Consider the following 17007-nt stretch of genomic DNA (forward strand, 5'->3'; position numbering starts at 1 on the left):
GGGTGACAGCCACTGGCTTCTAATCTAGTGTATCTAACAGAGGTTTTACCTACGGGTGTATGTAGACCCCAGGGTATCTTACCTAGCCCTGCTCCACAGCGCTCTTGGGGTAAGTACATAAACACAGACCTGGGTGTACAATAGACCACAGTTTAACAAACAACATGAACCATATATTCTTTCAATGTCTCAATCAATGTCACTCTCAATCTCTCCCAAAACACAAGCCCCCCCAAGCTCTCACAAACAAACATTTTAAAGAGCAGAGCTGAGAGCTGGATTGGCTGGAGGAACAGCTGGCCACGCCTGCTGCACCCTATACGGACCAGTGAAACGAGCGGAAAGAGACAAACCAGGCACTGGTAAAAGCACCAAAACACGGTCACCAGGCTGTAGGGAGCGAGGCACCGCCTTGCGGTCATAATGACCCTTCATCCGTTCCTGCGTAGAAGACAATGTCTCTTTCGCCAGTGCACATGCAGCATGCAACCGCTCACGAATCCAACTGACATAGTCCAGCACCTTCTTTGGAGAACCTGGGGCTTCCATCAAATGTTCTTTTACGACTTTAAGTGGCCCTCTAACAGTGTGTCCGAAAATCAGCTCGGCCGGACTAAACCAAATTGATTCCTGCACAGCCTCTCGGATAGCAAAAAACACAAAAGGAATGCCTTCGTCCCAGTCCTTTTTAGTGTCCATACAATGTTTCCTCAACATTGATTTGAGTGTTTGGTGACAGCGTTCTAACGCTCCCTGACTTTCAGGGTGGTAGGCACTAGAAACCTTGTGCGTGGTGGACAGTGTTTTCAGTACTTGGGCAAACATGTTGAATGAAAGTGAAACATGAAATTAGTACCCTGTTCAGTCTTAATGACTTTAGGCAGACCGAAAACCGAAAAAAATCTATTTAGTGCTGATACTACTACCTTTGACGTGATCTTCCGGAGAGGAATAGCCTCTGGATATCGGGTAGCAGCACACATTATTGTCAGTAGGTATTGGTTGCCTGACCTAGTTTTAGGTAACGGGCCAACACAGTCGACAATCACTCTTTCAAAGGGCTCACCCATAACAGGAATCGTGCAGAGTGGAGCTTGCGGAATGACCTGGTTCGGCTTTCCGGCCATTTGGCAGGTATGACAAGTCCTGCAGTGACGAACCACATCTTTCTTCAATCCTGGCCAAAAGAAATTTTGCAACACACTGTTATAGGTTTTTGTGACTCCTAGGTGCCCAGACCATGGGATGTCATGAGCGAGGGACAAAATGTGGGTTCTGAACGGTGTCGGCACCACAATCTGAAATACAGATCTCCCTGCGTCTTCAGCTTTGTGTGAGGACCATTTACGAAGCAAGAGCCCATCCTCACAAAGGTAAGAAACAGCTTGTTCCTTAGCTTGCTCCTGTGTCACAGCAGAACTATAACATTTTCTAAGTGTAGGATCTGTCTTTTGTGTCTCAATCAGGTTCACACGTGTAACTGATAACATGCACTCCTCAGTGGGAGATGGATGACTCGGATCCTGCGGTTTATTGATGCTGGTAAAGTGGGAGCCAAACGATATATCATCTGTACGAAAAACTGAGTCAAATATTGTGTCATTTAAACCAATCGCATCGCCCTGCCGACGTGACTGTGCACGCGTCACCACACATGCTGGGTACACAGAACTAAGCTCAACAGAGTTAGCAAGCTTTTCGGGAGCGTCTAAAACTTCCAATACTGGACTCACCAGACCTCCAGCAATGTCGTTTCCCATTACCAAGGTGATCCCATTTACGGGGAGAGAAGGTTGTACAGATACTTTGAAACGTCCGCTAACCAATTCAGACTGCAAATACATATAGTGGAGCGGCACCGGAACGTACCCAATCTCAATGCCCTGCAATAAAACATTGTAGCCACAAGCCGAACTGTCAGACCAAGGCCACACGTCCGACAGAATAATGGACTGCGAAGCCCCTGTATCTCGCAGTATACTAATAGGAACCTGCGTCTCGGAATTATCAGTTAACGACACCGACCCTGCAGATATGGTAGGATCGTAACAAGAATCAGCAGGTTGACTTGACACAGGCAACAATTTCACAGAAGTACCGGGCAAAGTGTGAACTAGCCCCACAGGTTTGGTAGAAGCCTGTCTACGTTGCAGCTTCAAACAATCTGCCATTACGTGTCCTTTTCTATGGCAGTAAAAACATTCACGCTCTTCCCTGGAACGAGGCGGAGAACGGGGAGGAGTGTGTCTCACCGGTGCAGCAGACGTGGAGGCAGCACCCCCAAACTCACTACGAGGTAAAGTGAACACTGTCTTGTGCGTTAGTGCAAACTCGTCAGCCAGCACTGCGGCCTGGGACAATGTCGCAACCTTCTGCTCATTTAGGTACACTACCAACCTGTCTGACAGACTATTTTTAAACTCCTCCAATAGCACTAGTTCTCGCAGGGACGCAAAGTCACTGCTTTTACTGACCGCACACCATCTATCAAACAGCGTCTGTTTTTCACGGGCAAACTCCACATAGGACCTATTTGGGTTTCTTTTATAGCTTCTGAACTTTTGTCTGTAAGCCTCAGGGACCAGCCCATATGCACGGAGAACTGCGTTTTTCACGCAGTCATACTTTAAACTGTCCTCCAGCTCTAATGCAGACACAACCTCTTGTGCTTTACCAAACAGCTTACATTGTACCAGCAATGGCCAAACTTCTTTGGGCCACTTTAGCGAAGAAGCAATACGCTCAAACACTCCGAAGTATGAATCCACCTCAGATTCTCTGAACTGTGGGACAAGTGCAATGTTCTTACTAACATCAAAACGATCAGATGTCTGATCCGGGAATGTGGTCTGTGAAGACGCTTGCCCAGCACGAGCCATTGCAACTTGCCCATCGATCTCCAGCTGCCTCATCCTGTACTCTGCCTCAAGTTCCATTTTCCTGAAGTTAGTTATCCTCTGCTTGCCTAGCCTGCCCATCCCTCTGAAGACGTGCAATCTCAAGCATACAAGAATGCATTGCTTAACAGTGTTTTCCTCAAACTAGCACCTCAGGAAAGTACATGTATCGGTTTCATGACTTGTGAATAGTTTTCCAACCTTTTTTGTTCAAACTAAGTTTTCATGCTTTCTTCACTATTTAGGCGTTTTCAGGTCCAGAGAGGCCTAAAAACGCACAGCATACAAGAATGCATTGGTTAACAGTGTTTTCATCAAGCTAGAACCGCAGGAAAGTACATTTATCGGTTTTATAAGGATTTCATTATTTGTGAATAGTTTTCCAACCTTTATGGTTCAAACTAAGTTTTCATGCTTTCTTCACTATTAAGGCGTTTGTAGGCTGAGAAAAGGCTTAAAAACGCACAAAACATAAGAATGCATTGGTTAACAGTGTTTTCTTTAAACTAGCACCTCAGGAAAGTACATTTATCTGTTTCATGATGGTATCATGGTTTGTGAATAGTTTTCCAACCTTTATGGTTCAAACTAAGTATTCATGCTTTCTTCACATTAAGACGTTTGCAGGCTGAGAGAAGGCTTAAAAACGCACAAAACACAATGCTTTGGTTAACAGTGTTTTCTTTAAACTAGCACCGTAGGAAAGTAAATTAATCTGTTTTATGATGATATCATGATTTGTGAATAGTTTTCCAACCTTTTTTGTTCAAACTAAGTTTTCATGCTTTCTTCACTATTTAGGCGTTTTCAGGTCCAGAGAGGCCTGAAAACGCACAGCAAACAAGAATGCATTGGTTAACAGTGTTTTCTTTAAACTATCACCTCAGGAAAGTACATTTATCCTTTTCATGATGGTATCATGGTCTGTGAATAGTTTTCCAACCTTTTTGTTCAAACTAAGTTTTGGTGCATTCATGACTATTAAGGCGTTTGCAGGCCGAGAGAAAGCTGAAAACGCACAGAACACAAGAATGCATTGGTTAACAGTGTTTACCTAAAACTAGCACCTCAGGAAAGTAAATTTATCCTTTTCATGATCGCATCATGGTTTGTGAATAGTTTTCCAACCTTTTTTGTTCAAACTAAGTTTGGGTGCATTCATGACTTTTAAGGCGTTTGCAGGCCGAGAGAAAGCTGAAAACGCACAGAACACAAGAATGCATTGGTTAACAGTGTTTTCCTAAATCTAGCACCTCAGGAAAGTACATTTATCCTTTTCATGATGGTATCATTGTTTGTGAATAGTTTTCCACCCTTTTTTGTTTAAACTAAGTTTTGGTGCTTTCTTGACTATTAAGGCGTTTTCAGGCCGAGAGAAGGCTTAAAAACGCACAGAACACAAGAATGCATTGGTTAACAGTGTTTTCCTAAAGCTAGCACTTCAGGGAAGTACATTTATCCTTTTCATGATGGTATCATGGTCTGTGAATAGTTTTCCAACCTTTTTTGTTCAAACTAAGTTTTGGTGCATTCATGACTATTAAGGCGTTTGCAGGCCGAGAGAAAGCTGAAAACGCACAGAACACAAGAATGCATTGGTTAACAGTGTTTTCCTAAAACTAGCACCTCAGGAAAGTACATTTATCTGTTTTATGATGGTATCATGGTTTGTGAATAGTTTTCCAACCTTTTTTGTTCAAACTAAGTTTTGGTGCTTACATGACTAGTAAGGCGTTTTCAGGCCGAGAGAAAGCTGAAAACGCACAGAACACAAGAATGCATTGGTTAACAGTGTTTTCCTAAAACTAGCACCTCAGGAAAGTACATTTATCCTTTTCATGATGGTATCATGGTTTGTGAATAGTTTTCCAACCTTTTTTGTTCAAACTAAGTTTTGGTGCATTCTTGACTATTAAGGCGTTTGCAGGCCGAGAGAAAGCTGAAAACGCACAGAACACAAGAATGCATTGGTTAACAGTGTTTTCCTAAAACTAGCACCTCAGGAAAGTACATTTATCTGTTTTATGATGGCATCATGGTTTGTGAATAGTTTTCCAACCTTTTTTGTTCAAACTAAGTTTTGGTGCTTACATGACTAGTAAGGCGTTTTCAGGCCGAGAGAAAGCTGAAAACGCACAGAACACAAGAATGCATTGGTTAACAGTGTTTTCCTAAAACTAGCACCTCAGGAAAGTACATTTATCTGTTTTATGATGGTATCATGGTTTGTGAATAGTTTTCCAACCTTTTTTGTTCAAACTAAGTTTTGGTGCTTACATGACTAGTAAGGCGTTTTCAGGCCGAGAGAAAGCTGAAAACGCACAGAACACAAGAATACATTGGTTAACAGTGTTTTCCTAAAACTAGCACCTCAGGAAAGTACATTTATCCTTTTCATGATGGTATCATGGTTTGTGAATAGTTTTCCAACCTTTTTTGTTCAAACTAAGTTTTGGTGCATTCTTGACTATTAAGGCGTTTTCAGGCCGAGAGAAAGCTGAAAACGCACAGAACACAAGAATGCATTGGTGTTACGTTTTGGGGGTGTTTGTGTTGGTTTGTGTCCTGTCTCTCCAGGTACAGGAAATCTGCAGGCAAGATGGCTACCCTTCACCCAAGGTGTAGCCGATTGGATACGACCGACCTGGACTCCTCCCCTTCATTATTGGATGCAGCTGGTGCAGGTCTATAAAGACCTGTCATTGTAGATCTTTGGGGGGGGAAGAGAAGGGTTCTGCAGATCTGATGGCAGAGCGCTTCTGGTGGCTCGCTGATGTCCTCTCATGGTTCTGTGTTTATTGTCCGTCGTTGGGGTTTTGTGAGTATCTTGTTCAGAGAGAGAGAGTTTGGTTGTAAAAAGGTAGTCCCAGAGCGTGGGCTCTTTGGGTTGGTGTGTATGTTATATTTGTTTTGTATACTGTTTATTATTTGAGTTAAACATTTTTCTTCCTGTGTTGCAGGGGGGGGGAAGGGGATATTGTTAGGGAAGAGACCCATGGGTATACACCACCCGTAGCTGACTGCCTGTCTAGATACACTAGGCAAGACCTGGGCGGACCACTCCCTGTACTTTTGGTTAGCGGGCCTCATCCGTGCCCGAGGTAGAGTAAAGGGGGGTGGAATTAGGTCAGACCTTTCGCCTCGTTCCTCTGTTGGGTCCAGAAGTGCTGCGGCTAGGCTCGAGTACCGGCTGGCTCGCCTAGAGATGGAACGAGAGGAGAGGGAAAAGGACAGACAATTTGAACTCAGAAAGAAAGAAATAGATGCAGAGAAAGAGGTGCGAATCAGGCAGCTCGAGTTAGAGGCTGGTGTTGGGGTTCCGTTAGCTCCCAACCTCGGTCGGTTTGAGGTTAGCAAGAATATTGCGGTAGTGCCGCCTTTCCGGGAGGCTGAAGTAGATTCATACTTTTCAGCATTTGAGCGTGTGGCTACGGCGTTGCACTGGCCACGGGAGGTTTGGTCCATCCTCCTGCAGTGCAAACTGTCTGGCAAAGCCCAGGAGGTTGTGGCGTCTCTCTCTCTAGAAGAGAGTGGGGATTACGAAATAGTTAAAGCAACTGTGTTAAGGGCCTACGAGTTGGTTCCAGAGGCATATGACAACGTTTTAGGAACCACAAAAAGCCTCAGACCCGCACTTTTGTAGAGTTCGCCAGGGATAAAGAGACACTATTCGATCGCTGGTGTGCGGCTAGCAAGGTGAAGACGTTTGCTGAGATAAGGGAGCTGGTCCTTTTAGAAGATTTTAAAAACCATCTACCTGACAGAATTGTTCTGCATTTAAACGAACAGAAAGTGCCGACATTGTCTCGAGCCGCTGTGTTAGCGGATGAGTACGCTTTGACCCACAAAATAATGTTTACGGCACCGCGACAAGAGGCTCGACCGCCAACAACGCCTACAACAACATCTCATGCCAGCCGTGTTTCTCTGGGTGAGACCAGATCTGCACAGGAGACACGTGAGTGTTTTTATTGTCATCGTCCCGGTCACCTCATAGCGGTGTGTCCGGTTCTGAGAAACAAGAAAGCACCGTCACCGGTGCGATCGAAAAGCATAAACTTAATACATTCCATGTCTCAGACAAACCGCAATAATACAAACGATGGTGGGGAGAAGCCAGATCAGGTGTATGCTCCGTTTGTGTCAGGTGGGAATGTGTCCCTTACAGGGGAACCAGTTGGCCAAATGAGCGTCACCATACTGCGTGACACGGGGGCAGCGCAGTCTTTAGTACTAGCAGACAGCCTGCCCTGGTCCCATGGGTCATACTGTGGGTCAAACGTCCTTCTACAAGGACTCGGAGCAACCCCCATGTCTGTACCACTGCATTGGGTCTGGTTAAAGTCCAAACTAGTGTCGGGACGTTTTCGTGTTGGCGTGGTACCAACTCTGCCGGTGGAGGGAGTCACATTTCTGCTTGGGAATGACATTGCCGGTGGCCATGTAACACCCATGTTAGAGGTGGTGGACACACCTACCCTGGAACCTACGGACGACATTTTAGTACAGGCTTACCCTCATGTGTTCCCAGCTTGTGTGCTTACACGGGCCCAGTCCCGTAGGTTGGGAGACGAGGTGGACCTGTCAGACTCGATTCTTGAGCGTGTGAACGTGGAGCCAGCCCAGTCCAGTATTTCCACTTCAATGAAAACTGCAATAGGTAAGCGTGGAATTGAATTCCAATTACACAATATATTGTCATCGATAACCTCACAGAGTATGATTAAGGCTCAGAAGGAAGACGTTAGTCTGAAGAAATGTTTTGATTGTGTAGTGATTTCTGAGGAAGCAAACACAAAAGAGGTGTCTTACTTCATGGAGGCTGGCGTTCTTATGCGCAGGTGGGCAGCGCAGGGTAACGTTCAGGGTTTAGGGGTTGTCAAGCAGGTGGTCGTCCCTAAACCATTCAGACAGCAAGTGTTATCCCTAGCACATGACCCTGCTTGGGCTGGGCACCTAGGAATAACAAAGACTTATGACAGAGTCCTTCGCCACTTTTTCTGGCCAGGTCTAAAGTCAGATGTTGTGGAATTTTGTAATACCTGTCATGAATGCCAACTAACAGGAAAAGCGAACCAGGTCATCCCTCGGGCGCCTCTGCATCCGATTCCTGTGCTGGGAGAACCGTTCGAACGGGTAATCGTGGATTGTGTGGGTCCTTTACCAAGAACGCGGAGTGGTAACCAATACCTTTTAACAGTGATGTGTAGTGCTACTCGGTATCCGGAGGCTATTCCCCTCCGTACCATCACAGCCAAGACTGTAGTTAAGGCCCTGATCAAGTTTTTCTCTACATTTGGCTTACCGAAAGTTCTTCAGTCAGATCAAGGTTCAAATTTTATGTCAAAACTGTTTGTAACCTCTCTAAAAGAATTGGGTATTACTCACCAGGTCTCGAGTGCGTATCATCCGGAAAGCCAGGGAGCACTCGAGCGGTGGCACCAGACCCTCAAATCGATGCTCCGAAAATACTGTATGGATAATCCAAATTGGGATGACGGAGTGCCATTTGTGTTGTTTGCTAGTAGGGAAACCGTGCAAGAGTCGTTAGGTTTTAGCCCTGCTGATTTAGTGTTCGGACATACACTAAGAGGACCGTTGAAGGTTCTGAAGGAAAACGTTTTGTCCCCCACGTCTGTCAGTGCCCCTAAGAATGTGATGGACTTCGTTAGCCAGATGAGGGAGAGGCTACATGCAGCCTGCGCAGTAGCTAAAGAGTCCCTCTCGACTGCACAGAAGCGTATGAAAATGCGTTATGATAAGGGGACGGTTGAGCGTTCGTTTGTGCCGGGAGAGCTAGTTCTAGCATTGTTGCCCGTTCCAGGGTCGTCTCTCTCAGCCCGTTTCTCAGGTCCATATGTGATTGATAGTAAGCTCAGCGATACTAACTATGTAATAAAGACCCCAGACCGTAGGCGTTCGTTACGGACATGTCACATTAACATGTTGAAAGCATACCGTACACGAGGTCCTTCTAACACTCTCTCCACTAAGCCCATCCAGCCCGCTGTCTCTTCAGTGGCCACTGTTGCGCTGCAGGCGGGGGCGTACCTGGAGGATGACCCGGAGGACGGTCTGGAGTTAAGACATGCAGTGAAACCGGGTGAATGTATGGGTAATACAGAAATGTTGGGAAAGTTACCATCCCTTTTGAAACATTTGGAATGTGAGCAGTCTCAAGAGCTTGTGTCCTTGATTAACTCCTACCTCACCTTGTTTCATGACGTACCTGGATGTACCACGGTTTTGACACACGATGTTGATGTAGGAAACGCGACCCCCATCCGTCAACACCCGTACCGGGTAAATGCGTTTAAGAGGGAGAAGATGAAAGGTGAGATTGAGTACTTGTTAAAAAACAACATGGCCAAAGCCAGTAACAGTGCTTGGAGTTCACCTTGTATCCTAGTCCCAAAACCAGACGGCACATCCCGGTTGTGCAGACTATCGGCGAGTTAATGGTGTTACTGCACCAGACTCTTATCCGTTACCTCGAATAGAAGATTGCATCGACAGCATCGGCTCCGCGGTGTTTGTCACGAAGTTAGACCTATTGAAAGGGTATTGGCAAGTGCCTCTAACCCCTCGTGCCTCGGAGATTTCTGCGTTTGTGACCCCTGACAATTTCGTGCAATATACCGTAATGCCTTTTGGCATGTGCAATGCCCCCGCTACGTTCCAACGCCTAGTAAATACTGTGTTTGCCGATGTTCCTAACTGTACTGCATATATCGACGACGTCGTAATATATTCGTCAACTTGGGCCGACCATATCGCTACGCTAGACATGGTGTTTGAACGTTTAGAAAAAGCATCCCTGACGTTAAACCTGGCAAAGTGCGAGTTCGGAAAAGCTACAGTTACATACCTTGGAAAACAGGTGGGACATGGGCAGGTTCGGTTGTTAGCTAGCAAGGTGGAAGCCATAGCTAGTTTCCCTGCCCCTGTTACGTGCCGTGAGCTTCGCCGTTTCCTAGGTATGGTGGGTTATTACCGTACGTTTTGCAAAAACTTTTCGACGGTGGTAGCCCCCCTGTCTTCGCTTTTGTCACCCAAGGTTCCGTTTAAGTGGTCTCCGGAATGTGAGCATTCGTTCAATTCCGCGAAGCTACTCCTGTGTACTGCCCCGGTGCTTGCAGCCCCTGATTTTAGCAAACCTTTTAAAATGGAGGTTGACGCTAGCGCCGTGGGCGCAGGCGCCGTCCTCTTACAGGAGGACGGTGAAGGGATCGATAGACCCGTTTGTTTTTTTTCCAAAAAATTCAGTGACTGTCAGACAAGGTACTCCACCATCGAGCAGGAGACATTGGCTTTGTTATTAGCCCTTCAATTTTTCGAAGTGTACGTCGGGTCTAGTGTTGTCCCTGTGGTGGTGTTTACTGACCACAATCCGCTAATTTTTCTCCACAGGATGTACAATCAGAACCGCCGGCTCATGAGGTGGGCTCTAATTGTGCAGAGTTACAACTTGTGCATCAAATATAAAAAGGGATCGGACAACATTGTTGCAGATGCGTTGTCTCGTGCACACTAGTGTTGTTTTGGTGTTTGTAGTATGTTTTACTGTGGTAGAATGGATGGTGCAATCCTGGATAGTTTTGCACCTTTTTTGGGGGGGGGGCGTGTTACGTTTTGGGGGTGTTTGTGTTGGTTTGTGTCCTGTCTCTCCAGGTACAGGAAATCTGCAGGCAAGATGGCTACCCTTCACCCAAGGTGTAGCCGATTGGATACGACCGACCTGGACTCCTCCCCTTCATTATTGGATGCAGCTGGTGCAGGTCTATAAAGACCTGTCATTGTAGATCTTTGGGGGGGAAGAGAAGGGTTCTGCAGATCTGATGGCAGAGCGCTTCTGGTGGCTCGCTGATGTCCTCTCATGGTTCTGTGTTTATTGTCCGTCGTTGGGGTTTTGTGAGTATCTTGTTCAGAGAGAGAGAGTTTGGTTGTAAAAAGGTAGTCCCAGAGCGTGGGCTCTTTGGGTTGGTGTGTATGTTATATTTGTTTTGTATACTGTTTATTATTTGAGTTAAACATTTTTCTTCCTGTGTTGCAGGGGGGGGGAAGGGGATATTGTTAGGGAAGAGACCCATGGGTATACACCACCCGTAGCTGACTGCCTGTCTAGATACACTAGGCAAGACCTGGGCGGACCACTCCCTGTACTTTTGGTTAGCGGGCCTCATCCGTGCCCGAGGTAGAGTAAAGGGGGGTGGAATTAGGTCAGTTAGGGGAGTGTTCACCCTTTTTGCTTGTTTCTTTGCTTTGGTCTCGCCCAGCCCCTTTTCCCCTGAACATTTGTTTGGTGTTTCCTTTTTAAGGAGAGAATAAACCTCCTATTTTGTTTACACCGTTTGCCTGTGCCAGTAGTCGTCACTCACACCACGACCCCATACCTCTGGTCGCCGCGTTCATCAGGGCTCATGTTTGCAAGGGTTGCGCTCCCTTACACCTAGACTAAGGGAGACGTAACAATTGGTTAACAGTGTTTTCCTAAATCTAGCTCCTCAGGAAAGTACGTTTATTCTTTTCATGATGGTATCATGGTTTGTGAATAGTTTTCCAACCTTTTTTGTTCAAACTAAGTTTTGGTGCATTCTTGACTATTAAGGCGTTTTCAGGCCGAGAGAAAGCTGAAAACGCACAGAACACAAGAATGCATTGGTTAACAGTGTTTTCCTAAATCTAGCACCTCAGGAAAGTACATTTATCCTTTTCATGATGGTATCATGGTTTGTGAATAGTTTTCCAACCTTTTTTGTTCAAACTAAGTTTTGGTGCATTCTTGACTATTAAGGCGTTTGCAGGCCGAGAGAAGGCTTAAAAACGCACAGAACTCAAGAATGCATTGGTTAACAGTGTTTTCCTAAAACTAGCACCTCAGGAAAGTACATTTATCCTTTTCATGATGGTATCATGGTTTGTGAATAGTTTTCCAACCTTTTTTGTTCAAACTAAGTTTTGGTGCATTCTTGACTATTAAGGCGTTTGCAGGCCGAGAGAAAGCTGAAAACGCACAGAACACAAGAATGCATTGGTTAACAGTGTTTTCCTAAATCTAGCACCTCAGGAAAGTACATTTATCCTTTTTATGATGGTATCATGGTTTGTGAATAGTTTTCCAACCTTTTTTGTTCAAACTAAGTTTTGGTGCTTACATGACTAGTAAGGCGTTTTCAGGCCGAGAGAAAGCTGAAAACGCACAGAACACAAGAATGCATTGGTTAACAGTGTTTTCCTAAAACTAGCACCTCAGGAAAGTACATTTATCCTTTTCATGATGGTATCATGGTTGGTGAATAGTTTTCCAACCTTTTTTGTTCAAACTAAGTTTTGGTGCATTCTTGACTATTAAGGCGTTTTCAGGCCGAGAGAAAGCTGAAAACGCACAGAACACAAGAATGCATTGGTTAACAGTGTTTTCCTAAAACTAGCACCTCAGGAAAGTACATTTATCTGTTTTATGATGGTATCATGGTTTGTGAATAGTTTTCCAACCTTTTTTGTTCAAACTAAGTTTTGGTGCTTACATGACTAGTAAGGCGTTTTCAGGCCGAGAGAAAGCTGAAAACGCACAGAACACAAGAATGCATTGGTTAACAGTGTTTTCCTAAAACTAGCACCTCAGGAAAGTACATTTATCCTTTTCATGATGGTATCATGGTTGGTGAATAGTTTTCCAACCTTTTTTGTTCAAATTAAGTTTTGGTGCATTCTTGACTATTAAGGCGTTTGCAGGCCGAGAGAAAGCTGAAAACGCACAGAACACAAGAATGCATTGGTTAACAGTGTTTTCCTAAAACTAGCACCTCAGGAAAGTACATTTATCTGTTTTATGATGGTATCATGGTTTGTGAATAGTTTTCCAACCTTTTTTGTTCAAACTAAGTTTTGGTGCTTACATGACTAGTAAGGCGTTTTCAGGCCGAGAGAAAGCTGAAAACGCACAGAACACAAGAATGCATTGGTTAACAGTGTTTTCCTAAAACTTGCACCTCAGGAAAGTACATTTATCTGTTTTATGATGGTATCATGGTTTGTGAATAGTTTTCCAACCTTTTTTGTTCAAACTAAGTTTTGGTGCTTACATGACTAGTAAGGCGTTTTCAGGCCGAGAGAAAGCTGAAAACGCACAGAACACAAGAATGCATTGGTTAACAGTGTTTTCCTAAAACTAGCACCTCAGGAAAGTACATTTATCTGTTTTATGATGGTATCATGGTTTGTGAATAGTTTTCCAAACCTTTTTTGTTCAAACTAAGTTTTGGTGCATTCCTGACTATTAAGGCGTTTGCAGGCCGAGAGAAAGCTGAAAACGCACAGAACACAAGAATGCATTGGTTAACAGTGTTTTCCTAAAACCAGCACCTCAGGAAAGTACATTTATCTGTTTTATGATGGTATCATGGTTTGTGAATAGTTTTCCAACCTTTTTTGTTCAAACTAAGTTTTGGTGCTTACATGACTAGTAAGGCGTTTTCAGGCCGAGAGAAAGCTGAAAACGCACAGAACACAAGAATGCATTGGTTAAGAGTGTTTTCCTAAAACTAGCACCTCAGGAAAGTACATTTATCTGTTTTATGATGGTATCATGGTTTGTGAATAGTTTTCCAACCTTTTTTGTTCAAACTAAGTTTTGGTGCTTACATGACTAGTAAGGCGTTTTCAGGCCGAGAGAAAGCTGAAAACGCACAGAACACAAGAATGTATTGGTTAACAGTGTTTTCCTAAAACTAGCACCTCAGGAAAGTACATTTATCCTTTTCATGATGGTATCATGGTTTGTGAATAGTTTTCCAACCTTTTTTGTTCAAACTAAGTTTTGGTGCATTCTTGACTATTAAGGCGTTTTCAGGCCGAGAGAAAGCTGAAAACGCACAGAACACAAGAATGCATTGGTTAACAGTGTTTTCCTAAATCTAGCACCTCAGGAAAGTACGTTTATTCTTTTCATGATGGTATCATGGTTTGTGAATAGTTTTCCAACCTTTTTTGTTCAAACTAAGTTTTGGTGCATTCTTGACTATTAAGGCGTTTTCAGGCCGAGAGAAAGCTGAAAACGCACAGAACACAAGAATGCATTGGTTAACAGTGTTTTCCTAAAACTAGCACCTCAGGAAAGTACATTTATCTGTTTTATGATGGTATCATGGTTTGTGAATAGTTTTCCAACCTTTTTTGTTCAAACTAAGTTTTGGTGCTTACATGACTAGTAAGGCGTTTTCAGGCCGAGAGAAAGCTGAAAACGCACAGAACACAAGAATGCATTGGTTAACAGTGTTTTCCTAAAACTAGCACCTCAGGAAAGTACATTTATCCTTTTCATGATGGTATCATGGTTTGTGAATAGTTTTCCAACCTTTTTTGTTCAAACTAAGTTTTGGTGCATTCTTGACTATTAAGGCGTTTGCAGGCCGAGAGAAAGCTGAAAACGCACAGAACACAAGAATGCATTGGTTAACAGTGTTTTCCTAAAACTAGCACCTCAGGAAAGTACATTTATCTGTTTTATGATGGTATCATGGTTTGTGAATAGTTTTCCAACCTTTTTTGTTCAAACTAAGTTTTGGTGCTTACATGACTAGTAAGGCGTTTTCAGGCCGAGAGAAAGCTGAAAACGCACAGAACACAAGAATGCATTGGTTAACAGTGTTTTCCTAAAACTTGCACCTCAGGAAAGTACATTTATCTGTTTTATGATGGTATCATGGTTTGTGAATAGTTTTCCAACCTTTTTTGTTCAAACTAAGTTTTGGTGCTTACATGACTAGTAAGGCGTTTTCAGGCCGAGAGAAAGCTGAAAACGCACAGAACACAAGAATGCATTGGTTAACAGTGTTTTCCTAAAACTAGCACCTCAGGAAAGTACATTTATCTGTTTTATGATGGTATCATGGTTTGTGAATAGTTTTCCAAACCTTTTTTGTTCAAACTAAGTTTTGGTGCATTCCTGACTATTAAGGCGTTTGCAGGCCGAGAGAAAGCTGAAAACGCACAGAACACAAGAATGCATTGGTTAACAGTGTTTTCCTAAAACCAGCACCTCAGGAAAGTACATTTATCTGTTTTATGATGGTATCATGGTTTGTGAATAGTTTTCCAACCTTTTTTGTTCAAACTAAGTTTTGGTGCTTACATGACTAGTAAGGCGTTTTCAGGCCGAGAGAAAGCTGAAAACGCACAGAACACAAGAATACATTGGTTAACAGTGTTTCCCTAAAACTAGCACCTCAGGAAAGTACATTTATCCTTTTCATGATGGTATCATGGTTTGTGAATAGTTTTCCAACCTTTTTTGTTCAAACTAAGTTTTGGTGCATTCTTGACTATTAAGGCGTTTTCAGGCCGAGAGAAAGCTGAAAACGCACAGAACACAAGAATGCATTGGTTAACAGTGTTTTCCTAAAACTAGCACCTCAGGAAAGTACATTTATCTGTTTTATGATGGTATCATGGTTTGTGAATAGTTTTCCAACCTTTTTTGTTCAAACTAAGTTTTGGTGCTTACATGACTAGTAAGGCGTTTTCAGGCCGAGAGAAAGCTGAAAACGCACAGAACACAAGAATGTATTGGTTAACAGTGTTTTCCTAAAACTAGCACCTCAGGAAAGTACATTTATCCTTTTCATGATGGTATCATGGTTTGTGAATAGTTTTCCAACCTTTTTTGTTCAAACTAAGTTTTGGTGCATTCTTGACTATTAAGGCGTTTTCAGGCCGAGAGAAAGCTGAAAACGCACAGAACACAAGAATGCATTGGTTAACAGTGTTTTCCTAAATCTAGCACCTCAGGAAAGTACGTTTATTCTTTTCATGATGGTATCATGGTTTGTGAATAGTTTTCCAACCTTTTTTGTTCAAACTAAGTTTTGGTGCATTCTTGACTATTAAGGCGTTTTCAGGCCGAGAGAAAGCTGAAAACGCACAGAACACAAGAATGCATTGGTTAACAGTGTTTTCCTAAAACTAGCACCTCAGGAAAGTACATTTATCTGTTTTATGATGGTATCATGGTTTGTGAATAGTTTTCCAACCTTTTTTGTTCAAACTAAGTTTTGGTGCTTACATGACTAGTAAGGCGTTTTCAGGCCGAGAGAAAGCTGAAAACGCACAGAACACAAGAATGCATTGGTTAACAGTGTTTTCCTAAAACTAGCACCTCAGGAAAGTACATTTATCCTTTTCATGATGGTATCATGGTTTGTGAATAGTTTTCCAACCTTTTTTGTTCAAACTAAGTTTAGGTGCTTACATGACTAGTAAGGCGTTTTCAGGCCGAGAGAAAGCTGAAAACGCACAGAACACAAGAATGCATTGGTTAAGAGTGTTTTCCTAAAACTAGCACCTCAGGAAAGTACATTTATCTGTTTTATGATGGTATCATGGTTTGTGAATAGTTTTCCAACCTTTTTTGTTCAAACTAAGTTTTGGTGCATTCTTGACTATTAAGGCGTTTGCAGGCCGAGAGAAAGCTGAAAACGCACAGAACACAAGAATGCATTGGTTAACAGTGTTTTCCTAAAACTAGCACCTCAGGAAAGTACATTTATCTGTTTTATGATGGTATCATGGTTTGTGAATAGTTTTCCAACCTTTTTTGTTCAAACTAAGTTTAGGTGCTTACATGACTAGTAAGGCGTTTTCAGGCCGAGAGAAAGCTGAAAACGCACAGAACACAAGAATGCATTGGTTAAGAGTGTTTTCCTAAAACTAGCACCTCAGGAAAGTACATTTATCTGTTTTATGATGGTATCATGGTTTGTGAATAGTTTTCCAACCTTTTTTGTTCAAACTAAGTTTTGGTGCATTCTTGACTATTAAGGCGTTTTCAGGCCGAGAGAAAGCTGAAAACGCACAGAACACAAGAATGCATTGGTTAACAGTGTTTTCCTAAATCTAGCTCCTCAGGAAAGTACGTTTATTCTTTTCATGATGGTATCATGGTTTGTGAATAGTTTTCCAACCTTTTTTGTTCAAACTAAGTTTTGGTGCATTCTTGACTATTAAGGCGTTTTCAGGCCGAGAGAAAGCTGAAAACGCACAGAACACAAGAATGCATTGGTTAACAGTGTTTTCCTAAATCTAGCACCTCAGGAAAGTACATTTATCCTTT

At 43.2% G+C, this 17007-nt stretch overlaps 1 protein-coding gene across 16 annotated transcripts; it reads right to left on the minus strand.

Annotated features, from left to right (window-relative positions):
- Positions 1–6027: 6027 nt before the first annotated feature.
- LOC144383776 (uncharacterized) lies at positions 6028–11366 on the minus strand. 16 transcript variants are annotated; one of them, XR_013451216.1, is made up of 6 exons: positions 9127–9329; positions 8856–8948; positions 7940–8418; positions 7710–7853; positions 7413–7548; positions 6028–6096 (listed from the first exon to the last, which is right to left on the minus strand). XR_013451216.1 is itself a non-coding variant. In XM_078083046.1 (6 exons), the coding sequence occupies exons 1-4, from the start codon at positions 9822–9824 to the stop codon at positions 7956–7958; spliced, it is 342 nt and encodes a 113-aa protein (XP_077939172.1). In that variant the 5' UTR covers positions 9825–11366; the 3' UTR covers positions 7413–7548; positions 7710–7853; positions 7940–7955. The 16 variants fall into 16 exon arrangements, 6 of the variants coding, with proteins under 6 accessions (XP_077939172.1, XP_077939176.1, XP_077939174.1 ...); XR_013451215.1 differs by having other exon boundaries at positions 9110–9329; XM_078083046.1 differs by lacking the exons at positions 6028–6096; positions 9127–9329 and adding an exon at positions 9766–11366 and having other exon boundaries at positions 7940–8012; positions 8286–8418.
- Between the last annotated feature and the right edge of the window lie 5641 nt (positions 11367–17007).

The sequence above is a fragment of the Gasterosteus aculeatus genome, chromosome X, assembly GCF_964276395.1.
Source record: "Gasterosteus aculeatus chromosome X, fGasAcu3.hap1.1, whole genome shotgun sequence".
Classification (NCBI taxonomy): Eukaryota; Metazoa; Chordata; class Actinopteri; order Perciformes; family Gasterosteidae; genus Gasterosteus; species Gasterosteus aculeatus.

What these genes read in the sequence shown, in the direction of transcription:
- LOC144383776 (XM_078083045.1), bottom strand. Translation starts at nt 9,824, where the DNA reads ATGGCTTCCACCTTGCTAGCTAACAACCGAACCTGCCCATGTCCCACC. An exon ending in TTAGAAGGACCTCGTGTACG is followed by an intron (nt 8,419 to 8,855) that starts GTATGCTTTCAA and finishes TTTCCCTACTAG; the next exon opens with CAAACAACACAAATGGCACT. An exon ending in TGATACGCACTCGAGACCTG is followed by an intron (nt 8,013 to 8,285) that starts GTGAGTAATACC and finishes CGGTTCTCCCAG; the next exon opens with CACAGGAATCGGATGCAGAG.